Source organism: Nerophis ophidion, linkage group LG05, assembly GCF_033978795.1.
Source record: "Nerophis ophidion isolate RoL-2023_Sa linkage group LG05, RoL_Noph_v1.0, whole genome shotgun sequence".
Classification (NCBI taxonomy): Eukaryota; Metazoa; Chordata; class Actinopteri; order Syngnathiformes; family Syngnathidae; genus Nerophis; species Nerophis ophidion.
The window spans coordinates 20024116-20042083 of NC_084615.1; the positions used below are offsets into that span (position 1 = coordinate 20024116).

General features: G+C 39.0%; 1 protein-coding gene across 7 annotated transcripts in view; it reads left to right on the top strand.

The window, feature by feature from the left end:
• Nucleotides 1-17968, top strand: part of mcf2a (MCF.2 cell line derived transforming sequence a) — a 77763-nt gene that overhangs the window by 33259 nt on the left and 26536 nt on the right. For all 7 annotated transcript variants that reach the window (XR_009806774.1, XM_061900315.1, XM_061900317.1 and 4 more), the window contains 14 exons: nucleotides 1737-1856; nucleotides 1921-2037; nucleotides 5600-5749; nucleotides 9976-10094; nucleotides 10159-10273; nucleotides 10357-10476; nucleotides 11260-11451; nucleotides 12178-12369; nucleotides 12445-12616; nucleotides 15102-15178; nucleotides 15246-15331; nucleotides 15397-15463; nucleotides 15547-15662; nucleotides 17643-17712. Coding sequence is in view for 6 of the 7 variants with exons in the window: in XM_061900315.1 (XP_061756299.1) it covers nucleotides 1737-1856; nucleotides 1921-2037; nucleotides 5600-5749; nucleotides 9976-10094; nucleotides 10159-10273; nucleotides 10357-10476; nucleotides 11260-11451; nucleotides 12178-12369; nucleotides 12445-12616; nucleotides 15102-15178; nucleotides 15246-15331; nucleotides 15397-15463; nucleotides 15547-15662; nucleotides 17643-17712 (1713 nt within the window). In the remaining variant the exon portion in view is untranslated. The remainder of the gene's footprint in view (nucleotides 1-1736; nucleotides 1857-1920; nucleotides 2038-5599; nucleotides 5750-9975; nucleotides 10095-10158; nucleotides 10274-10356; nucleotides 10477-11259; nucleotides 11452-12177; nucleotides 12370-12444; nucleotides 12617-15101; nucleotides 15179-15245; nucleotides 15332-15396; nucleotides 15464-15546; nucleotides 15663-17642; nucleotides 17713-17968) is intronic.

Consider the following 17968-nt stretch of genomic DNA (forward strand, 5'->3'; position numbering starts at 1 on the left):
AGACACAAATCAAAGATCCTAAATATGACAGGAATTTTGTACTACTTTTCAGACTTATTGCAATAACACAAGTCAAAGATCCTATATATTACAAGAATGGACTGCTGTTTAATGACCCCCAATCATTCTCTATATCAGTGGTTCTCAACCTTTTTTCAGTGATGTACCCCTTGTGAACATTTTTCAAATTCAAGTACTCCCTAATCAGAGCAAAGCATTTTTGGTTGAAAAAAAGTGATAAAGAAGTAAAATACAGCACTATGTCATCAGTTTCTGATTTATTAAATTGTATAACAGTGCAAAATATTGCTCACTTGTAGTGGTCTTTCTTGAACTATTTGGAAAAAAACATATAAAAATAACGTAAAACTTGTTGAAAAATAAACAAGTGATTCAATTATAAATAAAGATTTCTACACATAGAAGTAATCATCAACTTTAAGTGCCCTCTTTTGGGATTTTAATAGAGATGCATCTGGATTCAGGAACTTAATTCTAAACATTTATTCACAAAAAATGAAATCTTTAACATCAATATTTATGGAACATGTCCACAAAAAAATCAGGCTGTCAACACTGAATATTGCATTGTTGCATTTCTTTTCACAGCTTATGAACTTACATTCATATTTTGTTGAAGTATTATTCAATAAATATATGTATAAAGGATTTTTGAATTGTTGCTATTATTACAATATATATTTATATATTTTTTAAATCTCACGTACCCCTTGGCATACCTTCAAGTACCCCCCGGGGGAACGCGTACCCCCATTTGAGAACCACTGCTCTAAATGACAGGACCAGTGCAGTTTTTTGAACAATTTACTTCATAAATGCAAGTCAAAGATCTTATATGTGACAGGAGTGTTCAAAGGAATTGCAAAAACACTAGTTAAATATTCTCTATTGGACAGAACCACTCTGCTGTTTTAATACATAAACGGCAATCAAAGATCCCCTATACGACAGGAGTGTTCTGGTGTTCAGACCTATTGCAAAAACACTAGTCAAAGATCCTGTATAATACAAGAGTGGGCTGCTGTTTAATGACCACCAATCATTCTCTATATGACAGGTGAAATATGTTGTTTTAGGGACTTTCTGCAAAAATGATAGTCAAAGATGCTTTGTATGACAGAACCACTGCAGTTTTGAATGATCTACTTCATAAACTCCAATCAAAGATCCTATATATGACAGGAGTGTTAAGAGTTCATGCAAAAACACTAGTCAAAAATTATCTGTATGAGAGGACCACTCCCCTGTTTTTAAGGACCGATTTCATAAACTCAAATCCAAGATCCTGTATATGACAGGAGTGTTCTGGTGTTTGGACCTATTGCAAAAACACTAGTCAAAGATCCTGTATATTAAAAGAGTAATGAACACCAATCATTCTCTATATGACAGGTGAACTCTGCTGTTTTAGGGACTTTCTGCAAAACTGCTCGTCAAAGATTCTTTGTATGACGGAAGCATTGCAGTTTTTAACTATCTACTTCATGCACGCCAATCAAAGATCCTAAAAATGACAGGAGTGTTCAGAGTTCATGCAAAAACACTAGTCAAAGATTCTCTATATGACAGGGTCAGTTAAGTTTTTAACGATCTACTTCATCAACGCCAATCAAAGTACTCAGTTTTTAAGAAAGTGCTATAAAACAATCAGCAGTCAAAGATCCTCAATGTGATTAAAGAGAACATTATTTTGTTTTCTCGTGTTCGAAATCCAGGCCTCCTTTCCCGGGAACCTCCACCTGGTGTTGGTGCTGCGACCCACCAGCTTCTTCCATCGCACCGTCGCCGACATCGGCTTTCGCTTTGGCCAAGATGACTTCTTGCTGAAGATGCCGGTAAGCAACACAACCGGCCGCCGTGTCAGATCAGGTGATAAGTAACAACCGATGTGGCGTTCAGGTGGTGATGCTGAGCTCCGTCACCGACCTGCTGAAGTACATCGATGAGAACCAGCTGACGTCTGAGTTCGGAGGCACTTTGGACTACTGCCATAGTGACTGGATCCTTCTAAGGACAGTAAGACAACATATTAAGTTCCTATGAACAATTGTCTCCAAATCAAGAAGTGTCTGTATTAGCTATATTAGCCTACTATCAAAATGACTTTAAAAATCTTATAAAAGTGATATAATGAAGGCAACACATAATGTAAGTGTGTATATTAGCTATATTGGCCTACTATCAAAATTACGTTAAATGTCTTACTTAAGTGTTATAATGAAGGCAACACATGATGTAAGTGTCTATATTAGCTATATTAGCCTGCTATCAAAATTACATTGAAAGTGATATATAAGTACTATAATGAAGGCAACACATGATTTAAGTGTCTATATTAGCCATATTAGCCTACTATCAAAATGATGTTACAAGTCTTATATAAGTGTTATAATGAAGGCAACACATGACATAAGTGTCTATATTAGCCATATTAGCCCGCTATAGATAATATACTTCTGTAAATAAAAAAGTAGTTTAGTACATTGTATCCAAATAAATAATTAAGTAAAACATCGACTGTAGCTGAGATAGGCGCCAAGTGTGAATGAATGACGGGTTCCCACTTCTCTGTGAGCGCTTTGAGTATATAACAATAGAAAAGCGCGATATAAATCTAATCCATTATTATTATTATTATTATTATTATTATTATTATTACTATCAAAATGGCGTTAAAAGTCTTATATAAGTGTTATGATGAAGGCAACACATGATGTGTCTATATTAGCCTACTATCAAAACGACATTAAACGTCTTACATAAGTGTTAAAATGAAGGCAACACATGATGTAAGTGTCTATTTTAGCCTACTATCAAAAATGACGTTAAGTCTTATATAAATGTTATATCGAAGGCAACACATGACGTGTCTATATTAGCTATATTAGCCTACTATCAAAATGACGTTACAAGTCTTATATAAGTGTTATAATCAAGGCAACACATGATGTAAGTGTCTATATTAGCTATATTAGCCTACTATCAAAATGACGTTAAAATTCTTCTATAAGTGTTATAATGAAGGCAACACATAATGTAAGTGTCTATATTAGCTATATTAGCCCACTATCAAAATTACGTTAAATGTCTTATATAAGTGTTATATTGAAGGCAACACATGATGTAAGTGTCTATATTAGCTATATAAGCCTACTATCAAAATTACTTTAAAAGTTTTATATAAGTATTATAATGAAGGCAACACATGATGTGTCTATATTAGCCTAATATCAAAATGACGTTAAAAGCCTTACATAAGTGTTATATTGAAGGTAACACATGATGTAAGTGTCTGTATTAAACTACTATCAAAATTAGGTTAAAAGTCTTTTATAAGTGTGAAAATAAAGGCAACATATTATGTGTCTATATTAGCTATAATAGCCTACTATCCGAAATGACGTTAAAAGTTTTATATACGTGTTATAATGAAGGCAACACATGAAGTGTCTATATTAGCTATATAAGCCTGCTATCAAAATTACTTTAAAAGTTTTATAATGAAGGCAACACATGATGTGTCTATATTAGCCTACTATCAAAATGACGTTAAAAGCCTTACATAAGTGTTATAATGAGGGTAACACATGATGTAAGTGTCTGTATTAACCTACTATCAAAATTAGGTTAAAAGTCTTATATAAGTGTGACAATGAAGGCAACACATGATGTGTCTATATTAACTATAATAGCCTACTATCAAAAAGACGTTAAAAGTCTTATATAAGTGCTATAATGAAGGCAACACATGAAGTAAGTGTCTATATTAGCTATATAAGCCTACTATCAGAATGACTTTAAAAGTCTTATATAAATGTTATAATGAAGGCAAAACATGATGTAGGTTTCTATAATAGCCTACTATCAAAATGACATTAAAAGCCTTACATAAGTGTTATAATGAAGGCAACACATGATGTAAGTGTCTATATTAGCTTACTATCAAAACTAGGTTAAAAGTCTTATATAAGTGTGAAAATAAAGGCAACACATGATGTTTCTATATTAGCTATAATAGCCTACTATCCGAAATGACGTTAAAAGTCTTATATACGTGTTATAATGAAGGCAACACATGAAGTGTCTATATTAGCTATAAAAGCCTACTATCAAAATTACGTTAAAAGTCTTATATAAGTGTTATAATGAAGGCAACACATGATGCAAGTGTCTATATTAGCCCCATCCATCCATCCATTTTCTACCGCTTATTCCCTTTTGGGGTTGCGGGGGGCGCTGGCGCCTATCTCAGCTACAATCGGGCGGAAGGCGGTGTACACCCTGGACAAGTCGCCACCTCATCGCAGGTCTATATTAGCCTACTATCAAAATGACGGTAAAAGTCTTATATAAGTGTTATAATAAAGGCAGCACATGATGTAAGTGTCTATATTACACTTTTCATGCAATGATGCCATCTAGTGGCGCATTTTAACATCGCAGGAACGCTGTCAGAGAAATTAAAGATATATTACCTATTTAATAACCTTTAATAATTATAATTTCACAGCACAATCCAACATCAATCAATCAATCAATCAATGTTTACTTATATAGCCCTAAATCACTAGTGTCTCAAAGGGCTGCACAAACCACCACGACATCCTCGGTAGGCCCACATAAGGGCAAGGAAAACTCACACCCAGTGGGACATCGGTGACAATAATGACCCAGTGGGACGTCGGTGACAATAATGACTATGAGAACCTTAGAGAGGAGGAAAGCAATGGATGTCGAGCGGGTCTAACATGATACTGTGAAAGTTCAATCCACAATGGATCCAACACAGTCGCGAGAGTCCAGTCCAAAGCGGATCCAACACAGCAGCGAGAGTCCCGTTCACAGCGGAGGCATACATATTTGTACACCACACTTTTTAATGCATTGATACCATCTAGTGGCGAATTTTAACACTACAGAAACGATGTCAGAGAAATTAAGATGTACTACCTACAAAATAATCTTTAATAATTATAATTTTACAACACAATCCAACATTAATATTTGTACACCACACTTTTTAACGCAATGATGCCATCTAGTGGCAAATTTTAACACTACAAAAAAAACGTTGTGCCTTAGCACAGATAAAAAAGCACAACTTCAGCACAATTGATTATAACTACAGCAACAGCCTTTAAGCATAAGAGTTGTGTGATAGCTTATACATAATTATTCTAACAGCTGGTGTTCAAATGTAGAAAAATCGAATCCTGGCTCCGGATGTGCCAGGATTATATTTATTTTAAGTGTGTTATATTGCAATAAAACATGAATTATTAGACAATTTATTTCACATTAATTAGTACAAGACATGCACCAAATTAAGTCTGATTAAAAAATATATATTTAAAATTGTTCAATGTAAATAAAGTATAAGGAAAAATCATGCATAATGCTCCAATATACACTATTTGTGACTAAAATCACAAATTTTTCTCTAAAAAAATGGACCATTACTATCTTTTCCAAGACAGATTTTTTTTTTGATTGGGTCTTTTGTACCTAATATTGTGGCCATGACACTATCCCATCCACTGACTTATTTATCATGGAGTGATTTATGCTTCTTTTGCAGGCCATTGAAGGTTTTGCCGTCACGGTCAAAGACATAGCGCACATGCTGCAGGCCTTCGGCACTGAACTGGCCGAGACTGAACTGCCCGGCGAGGGCGGCGCCATCGAGCGCCTCCTGGCGTCTCACAATGACAAATACCGGAAGCTTAAAGTACGTCCAGAAGTATTTCATTCACGTATCTCAAGGCATTTACTCGATGGCAACTGCATTATTTATTTTGTCCAAGAAGACGTTTCACCTCTCGTCTGACTAGACCTCATCAGTTTATGATCATAGACTTAGATTGTTACATCTAGTCTTAGACTTAGATTGTCACATCTAGTCTTAGACTTAGATTGGTCACATCTAGTCTTAGACTGAGAATGTTACATCTAGCCTTAGACTTAAATTGTTACATCTAGTGTTGGACTTAAATTGGTCACATCTAGTCTTGGACTTAGACTGGTGTGATCTAATCTTTGATTTAGATTGGTCAGATCTAGTCTTTGACTTAGATTTGTCAGATCTAGTCTTTGACTTAGATTAGGCGGATCTAGTCTTTGACTTAGATTGGTCAGATCTAATCTCAGACTTAGATTGGTCAAAACTAGTCTTTGACTTAGATTGGTCAGAGCTAGTCTTTGACTTAGATTGGTCAGATCTAGTCTTAGACTTAGATTGGTCAGATCTAGTCTTAGACTTAGATTGGTCAGAGTCTTTGACTTAGATTGGTCAGAACCAGTCTTAGACTTTGATTGGTCAGAACTAGTCTTAGACTTTGATTTGTCAGAACTAGTCTTGGACTTAGATTGTTCAGATCCAGTCTTTGACTTAGATTGGTCAGATTTAGTCTTAGATTTAGATTGGACAGAACTAAATTTAGGCTTAGATTGGTCAGAATTGGTCTTTGACGTAGATTGGTCAGATTTAGTCTTTGACTTATATTTGTTCGATCTAGGCTTAGACTTAGATTGGTCAGAACTATTCTTAGACTTAGATTGGCCAGATCTAGTCTTTGACTTAGATTGGTCAGATCTAGTCTTTGACTTAGATTGGTCAGAACTATTCTTAGACTTAGATTGGTTAGATCAAGTATTGGACTTAGATTGGCCAGATCTATTGTTTGACTTAAATTGGTCAAATCTAGTCTTGGACTTAAATTGGTCAGATCTAGTCTTAGACTTAGATTGGTCGGATCTAGTCTTTGACTTAGATTGGCCAGAACTAGTCTTTGACTTAGATTGGTCAGAAGTAGTCTTTGACTTAGATTGGTCAGAACTAGTCTTTGACTTAGATTGGTCAGAACTAGTCTTTGACTTAGATTGGTCAGCTCTAGTGTTTGAATTAAATTGGCCAAATCTAGTCTTAGACTTAGATTGGTCAGATCTAGTCTTTGACTTAGATTGGTCAGATCTAGTTTTTGACTTAGATTGGTCAGATTTAGTCTTAGACTTAGATTGGTCAGAGCTAGTCTTTGATTTAGATTGGTCAGATTTAGTCTTAGACTTAGATTGGTCAGATCTAGTCTAGACTTAGATTTGTCAGAATCTTTGACTTAGATTGGTAAGAATCAGTCTTAGACTTTGATTGGTCAGAACTAGTCTTAGACTTTGATTGGTCAGAACTAGTCTTAGACTTAGATTGGTCGGATCCATTCTTTGACTTAGATTAGTCAGATTTAGTGTTAGATTTAGATTGGTCAGAACTAAATTTAGGCTTAGTTTGGTTGGAATTGGTCTTTGACGTAGATTGGTCAGATTTAGTCTTTGACTTAGGTTTGTTTGATCTAGGCTTAGACTTAGATTGGTCAGAACTATTCTTAGACTTAGATTGGTTAAATCAAGTCTTAGACTTAGATGGGCCAGAACTAGTCTTAGACTTGAATTGGTCAGCTCTAGTGTTTGACTTAGATTGGTCAGATCTAGTCTTTGACTTAGATTGGTCAGATCTAGTTTTTGACTTAGATTGGTCAGATTTAGTCTTAGACTTAGATTGGTCAGAGCTAGTCTTTGACTTAGATTGGTCAGATTTAGTCTTAGACTTAGATTGGTCAGATCTAGTCTAGACTTAGATTTGTCAGAATCTTTGACTTAGATTGGTAAGAATCAGTCTTAGACTTTGATTGGTCAGAAATAGTCTTAGACTTTGATTGGTCAGAACTAGTCTTAGACTTAGATTGGTCGGATCCAGTCTTTGACTTAGATAGGTCACATCTAGTCTTTGTCTTAGATTGGGCACATTTTGTCTTTGACTTAGATAGGTCACATCTAGTCTTTGTCTTAGATTGGGCACATTTAGTATTTGACTTAGATTAGTCTGAACTAGTCTTAGACTTAGATTGGTCACATCTAGTCTTAGACTTAGATTGGTCAGAACTATTCTTAGACTTAGATTGGTTAGATCAAGTCTTGGACTTAGATTGGCCAGATCTAGTGTTTGACTTAAATTGGTCAAATCTAGTCTTAGACTTAAATTGGTCAGATCTAGTCTTAGACTTAGATTGGTCAGATCTAGTCTTTGACTTAGATTGGCCAGAACTAGTCTTTGACTTAGATTGGTCAGAAGTAGTCTTTGACTTAGATTGGTCAGAACTAGTCTTTGACTTAGACTGGTCAGAACTAGTCTTTGACTTAGATTGGTCAGCTCTAGTGTTTGAATTAAATTGGTCAAATCTAGTCTTAGACTTAGATTGGTCAGATCTAGTCTTTGACTTAGATTGGTCAGATTTAGTCTTAGACTTAGATTGGTCAGAGCTAGTCTTTGATTTAGATTGGTCGGATTTAGTCTTAGACTTAGATTGGTCAGATCTAGTCTAGACTTAGATGTGTCAGAATCTTTGACTTAGATTGGTAAGAATCAGTCTTAGACTTTGATTGGTCAGAACTAGTCTTAGACTTTGATTGGTCAGAACTAGTCTTAGACTTAGATTGGTCGGATCCATTCTTTGACTTAGATTAGTCAGATTTAGTGTTAGATTTAGATTGGTCAGAACTAAATTTAGGCTTAGATTGGTTGGAATTGGTCTTTGACGTAGATTGGTCAGATTTAGTCTTTGACTTAGGTTTGTTTGATCTAGGCTTAGACTTAGATTGGTCAGAACTATTCTTAGACTTAGATTGGTTAAATCAAGTCTTAGACTTAGATGGGCCAGAACTAGTCTTAGACTTGAATTGGTCAGCTCTAGTGTTTGACTTAGATTGGTCAGATCTAGTCTTTGACTTAGATTGGTCAGATCTAGTTTTTGACTTAGATTGGTCAGATTTAGTCTTAGACTTAGATTGGTCAGAGCTAGTCTTTGACTTAGATTGGTCAGATTTAGTCTTAGACTTAGATTAGTCAGATCTAGTCTAGACTTAGATTTGTCAGAATCTTTGACTTAGATTGTTAAGAATCAGTCTTAGACTTTGATTGGTCAGAAATAGTCTTAGACTTTGATTGGTCAGAAATAGTCTTAGACTTTGATTGGTCAGAACTAGTCTTAGACTTAGATTGGTCGGATCCAGTCTTTGACTTAGATAGGTCACATCTAGTCTTTGTCTTAGATTGGGCACATTTAGTCTTTGACTTAGATAGGTCACATCTAGTCTTTGTCTTAGATTGGGCACATTTAGTATTTGACTTAGATTAGTCTGAACTAGTCTTAGACTTAGATTGGTCACATCTAGTCTTAGACTTAGATTGGTCAGATCTAGTCCAGTGGCTGGTGCCAAACCACAAATATTTATACTCCAAAACCAGGAGGGTTTCCCTGGGCAAGGATGGTAGTGAGAAAAACAACTGTTTTGATGACAAAACCAATGACAGAGTAATTTGTCTTCGTTAGCATTGAGTTATTGTGTGGCAGAACGATCGGAAAATAGTCAGATTCAACCACGTAAACATTCCATTCAGTTGTAAACAAACGGCACAAATGGCATTCTGGTCACTTTCTGTGAGCAGAATGTTTTTTACTACTGGTATTTGTTGGAGGCTTTTAGGAATGGTTGAAAGGACAGTGTTGTCTGGGGGAGACGGGAGGTGTCGCAGACCACCTCCTCTGTTTAGGGATTGATTTTTCAACCTTGACCCGAGGTGCAGGTAGACAGCTGAGTCTTGGCGTGAAGAGTTTGCATATCTATGCTGTGCCATGTGTCGGCTTAGTGGTTTGTTTTGTTTCAGTGCATTCATCATTACAATGGATAGCATGTGGGGGGCACCATGCAGTCTCTGTCTCAGGGTGTTGTCTGGTTTGAAGTATTCTGGGATAATTTTGTCACATTTTTTCCTCCCCATCCACTCTGTTGTGGTTATTTCTGGAACTGGATGCACTTTTCACCAACGACCAGTTCATTCATGTATTAATAGGTTTGATTATTTATTGTCTTCCTGTATTTCACTATGCTGTTCCTCTGCGACAGGAGGCCATTAGATCTCTGTTCAAGGAGGGTCAGCACCTTCTGTCAAACCTGGAGACAACTACGAGGGATACCAAGGACCCTCAGTGGGACGTCAAGCTGGACTGGGAGACGGTACAAAGGTGAGAGTCCCTTGTTTTTAAATTGTACTTTCTCCATCAAAGACTACAACTTTGTCTTGTTTAGGCTCCTCAATCAACTGAGAGACATGGAGTCAGCCTTTGACGGCTTCTTTGATAAGCACCACCTGAAACTGCATCAGTACTTGCAACTGCTCACATTTGAGAAAGGCTTTCATGAGGTAAATGTTCGAATTAGTTTTTTCAGGAGGTCGTCTGAAGTTTCGTCCCACGTCATGTTGTGTTGATGCCGTTTTGTTACCAGATGCAGTCGTGTCTGCAGCGTCTGTCATCTCAGGGAGAGGAGCTGTCCACACGTGGTGACACTCCGGCTCAAACTGAGCAGGCTCTCAAACAGCTGGACACTTCTGAATTGTTTGCACAGGTTTGTCACGGCCCATCCATCCATCTACAGCAGCCAAAGCAGGGAAGCCCAGACTTCCCTCTCCCCAGCCACTTCACCCAGCTCCTCCCCAGGGGATCCTGATACGTTCCCAAGCCAACCGGGTGACATAGTCTTCCCAACGTGTCCTGGGTCTTGCCCTTGGCCTCCTGCCGGTCGGACGTGCCCCAAAACCCCTCCCTAGGGTGGCGTTCGGGTGGCATCCTGAGCAGATGCTCGAACCACCTCATCTGGCTCTTCTTGAAGTAGAGGAGCAGCGGCTTTACTCTGAGCTCCTCCCGGATGGCAAAGCTTCTCACCCTATCTCTAAGGGAGCTACCCACCACCCGGCGGAGGAAACTCATTCCAGCCGCTTTTACCCGTGATCTTGTCCTTTTGGTCATAACCCAAAGCTCATGACCATGGGTGAGGATGGGAACGTAGATCGAATGGTAAATTGAGAGCTTTGCCTTACGGCTCAGCCCTTACTTACCCACAACAGATCGATACAGCGTCCGCATTACTGAAGACGCCGCACCTATTCGCTTTACTTTGAGCTCCTCCCAGATGGCAGAGCTTCTCACCCTATCTCTAAGGGAGCGACCCACCACCCGGCGGAGGAAACTCATTTCGGCCTCTTGTACCCGTGATCTTGCCCATTAATTTTTTTTCCCATGAAGAAACATTTGGAAATGCTAAAAATAAAGAAATGCTTTGGAGCCTTCGCGCAATTCAGAGCGTTAAAAGGTCGTACCCAACATTTATTGGATGTCTCTGTCCCAACAGGATGTGATGTCACGTGCACAGATCATCATCCTCCATGGGCACCAGCTTTCCGCAGGCCACCACTACGCCACCTCGCTCATCATGCAGCGCTGCAACGAGCTGCGCCATCACTGCGATACCCTCGACACGGCCCTGGCCGCCAAACGCCGTTGTCTCCTGCAGACGCACCAACTGCTGATATCTCTGGACCAGGTACGTACAGAACGTTTGTGCAAGGAAATGGAAAGGATTTATTGTCAATATTTAACATGCACAAGACACATAAGAACTGAAAAGTACATTTTCGGCACAGTACCACTAAGAGCAGACTTACGTTACAGGGAGAGAAGACGGGACCGCCAACGGATCAGCTAATTTTACGGCGCTCCTTAAAAAAGGTGGAAAAAGTTGATATTGGGAAAGGGGGGAAGAGTAAAAAAAAAAAAAGTCAAAGGCTCCGGGGGTCCAGGCTTAGTCCAAGGGAAAAACTTCATTTGCAATGCACACATAAACACACTACATTTAATCACGACAACTCGCACAGAGGGGTGGGGGTGGGGAGTATGGAGCCCTGGAAGGCCCTGAGGGGAACAACAAGCGGTGATGAAGGCGTGGGGTGAGGGAGGGGAGGTGTGTGCCTGTGTGCCCAATTGTCTTGGGTGTGATGGTGTAATGTTTTTGTAGACTGAGGCCGATCTGAAAAAGTTTGACTCCAGGTGTCGTTGAGAAGGGAGGGAGGTCAAAAGCGTCCATCATTGAGGTGTCCTCGGGGGTGTTTTTCAGAACAGCCATTTGAGGGAGTCAAATCGTAGATTAGGATGTTTGTTTTTCGCGAACAGACAAACCAATGGCTTGTCTGTTCTTAGTCCATGCCGGCTCTCTCAAATTCAATGCATGGGCCCGTGTTTTCCTTTATAGTACTCTCTTTCCCCTCTTTAGGCCCAAACCTGGTGTGATGATGGAGCATACCTGCTGGCCAATCAGCTGGTGGAGAAGTTTCAGTCCAAGGAGGGGGCTCAGACTGCTCTGAAGGCCATTGAGAGCTTCCTGGACCGGGCGCCATCATTGATGACATCAGGACCTGATGTTCTTACGCTGGAGTACGAGGCTGTCGTCACCCCTCAGCTGCAGGTGCACGACGTTCTGCTACACTACACAATACGACACAATCAAAGCGCCTTACCTTCACCCTCCTTAACCTGTCAGGTGAAAATTGATAAAACGTTTGAGAAGCATGCAGCCGTACAGCAGATGGTCCAGAACAGACAAGCCAGTCTAAGGAAGCTGGCGGATAAACATGTCCGTCCGGTCCAGTTGGTGGCGCCCCGTGCTGAGAACCCGCCACGCTCAAAGTCCCCTATCTTCTCCCCCAAGCACGGTACAGTCCATGTTTGCATTAAACATTCTCTCATTTATTTATGAAGTACACTAGGACAATGCTTTTCAACCACTGGGAGATACAGTCGGGTGTGCCGCGGGAGTTTATCTAATTTCATCTATTTGGGTTAACAATATGTTTTGAAAACCTGTACTTATAGTCTGCAAATGACGCTTTGTTTTTAGAGATGTCCGATAATGGCTTTTTTGCTGATATCCAATATTGTCCAACTCTTAATTACTGATACAGATATATACAGTCGTGGAATTAAGGCATTATTATGCCTAATTTTGTTGTGATGCCCCGCTGGATGCATTAAATAATGAATGGGCAATTTTTAAAATGTTCACATTGACTTTGTTTGTCAACCAATCCGAACCATTCCTCTAATTCCGGAGATTGAAACCAACAATTTTAGAAGTTTCATAAATCCCCCCGTTTTTTGTATATATTGATTTTCAGATCACCTGACATGCATACAATATATCCATTTTTGTCACGTAATTTTTTATATGTATGTTACAGGTTATTTGTATTGAATGTATCAAATGTGACTAGAGATGTCCGATAATGGCTTTTTTGCCGATATTCCGATATTGTCCAACTATTAATTACCGGTATCAACCCTAATACTGAGATATACAGTCGCGGATGTCATGTCTGTGTGATCATGTTTTGTTTTAGTCATGTTCGGTTTTGTTTTTGGACTCTTTGTGCACTTTTGTTTGTTGTGTCACCATAGCAACCCATTAGTTTTCACCTGTCCTCATGTCACGCACATGTCTCACGTTTTGCACTCGCACGCCTGTCACTAATCACCACAACATTATTTGAACCTGTAGTTGCCAGATAGTCATCCTGGCGACTTTACTTCTACTTCATACCATGCCCTGCCTGTCACTCATACTGTCCATAGTTTCCCTCCTGCCCATGACACGTAAGTTTTTGGTTTTTATGTCACAGTTATCAAGTTTTGCCTTTTGTCCATAGTTCTGCCTTTGTGCTAGTTTTTGTTTTCGTTAGTCACGTTTGTTCTCCGCTATTGTGTGCGCCTTTTGTTTGCTTCCTTTTTTTGTAGTTTGTTAGTGTTAAAATAAAATATGTACTTACATTCACGTCTTGCACGTGCCAACTTTCCTTTGCCTTCCGGAAAAACAAACCCTCAAGTCCACTTTCCGACAGCGGAATTAACACATTATTATGCTTAATTTTGTTGTGATGCCCTGCTGGATGCATTAAACAATGTAACAAGATTTTACAAAATAAATCAACTCAAGTTATGGAAAAAAAATGCCAACATGGCACTGCCATATTTATTATTGAAGTCACAAAGTACATTCTTTTTTTTAACATGCCTCAAAACAGCAGCTTGTAATTTGGGACTTGCTCTCCCTGAGAGAGCATGAGGAGGTTGAGGTTGGAGGTAGCAGGGGGTATAAATTGTAACGTCCCAGAAGAGTTAGTGCTGCAAGGAGGTTCTGGGTATTTGTTCTGTTGTGTTTATGTTGCGTTACGGTGCGGGTGTTCTCCTGAAATATGTTTGCCATTCTTGTTTGGTGTGGGTTCACAGTGTGGCGCATATTTCTAACAGTGTTAAAGTTGTTTATACGGCCACCCTCAGTATGATCGGTATGGCTGTTGACCAAGTATGACTTGCATTCACTTGTACGTGTGAAAAGCAGTAGATATTATGTGATTGGGCCGGCACGCAAAGGCACGGCATTTAAGGTTTATTGGCGCTCTGCACTTCACCCTACATCCGTGTACACAGCGGCGTTTTAAAAAGTCATAAATTTTACTTTTTGAAACTGATACCGGTAATTTTGAAATCAATACCGATAATTTCTGATATTACATTTCAAAGGATTTATCGGCCGATAGTATCGGCAGTCCGATATTATCGGACATCTGTAGTTGTTGTTGAGTGTCGGTGCTGTCTTGAGCTCAGCAGAGTAATTGTGTAATACTCTTCCATATCAGTAGCTGGCGGCCGGTAGCTAATTGATTTGTCGATGTTGGAAACAGCGGGAGGTAAAAAGTGTAAGTAATGCTTAAATTGAAAATAAACAAAAGGTGAGTGCACCTAAGAAAAGGCATTGAAGCTTAGGGAAGGCTAAGCAGAATGAAACCAATACTGAACTGGCTACTAAGTAAACAAAAACAGAATGCTGGACGACAGCAAAGACTTACTGTGGAGCAAAGACGGCGTCCACAATGCACATCTGAACATGACAGGACAATCAACAATATTAAGGTGGTAGTACTAAATAGGCGTCGGTGTCTAGGTGGACCAATAATCAGCATTCCTGTTTTCTTTGGCGTGGAGTTGCAAAAAGTTAGCACACATCCATTGTTTAACATCATTAAGACACGCCTCCAGCTGACTACAATCCGGCGTGTTGGTCAGCTTTAGGGGCTCTCATCAGCATAGCAGTGAACCAACACAGTTCAGTAATTTTTTTCCCCCCCCGCTTGCCTTTTACAGCTGATGGTTTGAAATTCACATTTGATCTGCCGCTGCCTGGAAAGCGGGCGTCTCGCAAAGGCCCTAACTCTCGCACAGTAAGAAATACACACACGCAGGCCTTTGTTGTAACAGTAATGGCTGAGGAGGATGCGGTGTGTCCAGATCGAGGTCATCCACCACTACCAGGAGAGTCGCAGCTGTGTGACGTACGGCGTGGAGGGTGAGGACAGCCCTGATGTTCTCAAGCGGTGAGGAGGAGACGCCTTTTTATGCCCGTCCATGTCTTCGGAACTAACTTATTTGTGCGTCCCAGTCATGTGATGAGGGAACTCATCGAGACGGAGAGAATCTACGTGGAGGAGCTGCTGTCCGTTCTTCTGGTGAGAACAGTTCTCCTCCAAGCTTCCGGCAACGGGTGGTGTGGTCCAGCCCGCTAACCGATGTTCGTTTGGCATCTTTGCAGGGCTACAAGGCTGAGATGGATAACCCACTTCTGTCGGGTCTCCTGCCAGCCGCCCTGCGCAGCAAGAGAGGCGTCCTCTTTGGAAACATGTCAGACATCTACAATTTCCACAGCAGGCATGTCCTTTTTGTCGATTACCACAGTACCTTCGTCTAGAATTGGACGATTCATCGAGTTTCGATTTCGATCATGGCATCTTCTCACGATTATGAAAACGTAATAATCGGGAAAAAAAGATTAATGGGCTGCTAGGAGTGATTCTCAACCTTTTTTCAGTGATGTACCCCCTAATCAGAGCAAAGCATTTTTGGTTGAAAAAAAGAGATAAAGAAGTAAAACACAGCCCTATGTCATCAGTTTCTGATTTATTAAATTGTATCACAGTGCAAAATATTGCTCATTTGTAGTGGTCTTTCTTGAACTATTTAGGAAGAAAGGTATAAAAATAACTAGAAACTTTTTAGAAAATAAACAAGTGATTCAATTATAAATAAAAATGTATACACATAGAAGTAATCATCAACTTAAATTGCCCTCTTGGGGGATTGTAATAAAGATCCATCTGGATTCATCAACTTCATTCTAAACATTTCTTCACAAAAAAAGCAATCTTTAACATCAATATTTATGGAACATGTCCACAAAAAAATCTAACTGTCAACACTGAATATTGCATTGTTGCATATCTTTTCACAGTTTATGAACTTACATTCATATTTTGTTGAAGTATTCTTCAATATGTATATTTATAAAGGATTTTTGAATTGTTGCTATTTTTAGAATATTTAAAAAAAAATATCACGTACCCCTTGGCATACCTTCAAGTGCCCCCAGGGGTACACGTACCCCCATTTGAGAACCACTGCGCTAGGATTTCACCAAGGTAGGGTTGTAGGGTATGTAAGTATAGAACCGCGATATTAACCTCTTAAGACCTAAGCTGTTTTTTAACATTCCTTTTTTCATTTCTCTTGGCTATTTGGGCTCATTGGACCCTCATTAGAATACAAACTAAAAATCATCTTTTGATATGATGTACTTAGGCCTTAAGTACACATACGTGTACTTCACGTGTAGTGACATGCACATTTTTATTTTTACACTTTTTTTTTTCCAAATTCCATTGTACGTAATACCCTTCTGACACCACCAAATGGCAATATAAGTGTCCACATAAGTGGCCATAAGACCCCATGTCATGATCCATGGTCCGGATCTTTTTTTCTTTAGTTATGTTCTGTTAGTTTTGGACTCCCTCAGTTCCTGTTTTGTGCACTTCGGGTGTTTGTTTTGTTTACCATGTGTACTAATGGTTTTCACCTGCCTCTGATTAGTGTTCGGCACGTACACCTGCTGTTGAGCACTAATCAGAGAGCTATTTATTCACGTTGCTCGCCACACTCGAGGTGGTTTCACCATATCTGCTCGTGTTGTTGTGAACGACATCATCGACGTAAGATGAACGGAGAAACTGGACAGCAGTCTCAACTTGAGAGGCTAGCTCTCTCAACTCTTTTTTTTTTTTTTTTTAGTTGACCCTTTACTCGTCAAGGTGAGAACAGCACAGCACACTTCCCGCCTTCACAATAATAGCGCGGTGCACCACATCCGGACTGATTGCACTGACAAAATAAAGGTTTCGAAAAAAGTACCTTGCACAAGCACAATGTATCTATACATTTACACAATTACGCTTTGACCTTAAAAAAAAAAAACCTCAAAATTGTCCAGATATGAGGATTTTTTTGCATTTAATTAACAAACATTTTATTTGACACAAAATAAAATGGTGGCAAAATTACTGTTGAAGGTAAAAAAAAAACTATATTAAAAACAATAACAATTGAAAAACTGATTATTTTTTTAAATCATATAAATATTGTTATTTGAATGTATTATTATTATTATTTTACGTGTTGTGGTTTATTTGGTACTAATTTATATCTGTTTAAACCATATTTAACGTACAATTGTGGTGGTACAATATATACTCATGTTTCAAATTGTGTAGTTAATCATTTGTCTATTAATTGTTTAATTTAGTGTATAAAAAAAACTGACATTGTCTACTTTTACCTTTTTGGGGGGGAACTTAGAGTATTTCTCCAGGACTTGGAGGGATGCCTCGAGACTCCAGAAGGTGTTGGAATCTGCTTTCTCGCGAGGGTGAGCATGCAGTTCTTGTTTTAATATCATTATCGATAATAATGGAAATAATTTTCTTAAGCTTCCTCAAAGCTACCGAAACATGTTTTATATCACATTTGCAATATTTTCAATTTGTAACAAGTCAAAACTACTCCACCAAGATCAGAAGAATTCATTATTTACCAAAGACGAAAAGAACTGTTATAGGCGCAAAGTGGAAAAGCCAGCATCTGTGATGGTATGGGGGTGTATTAGTGCCCAAGGCATGGGTAAC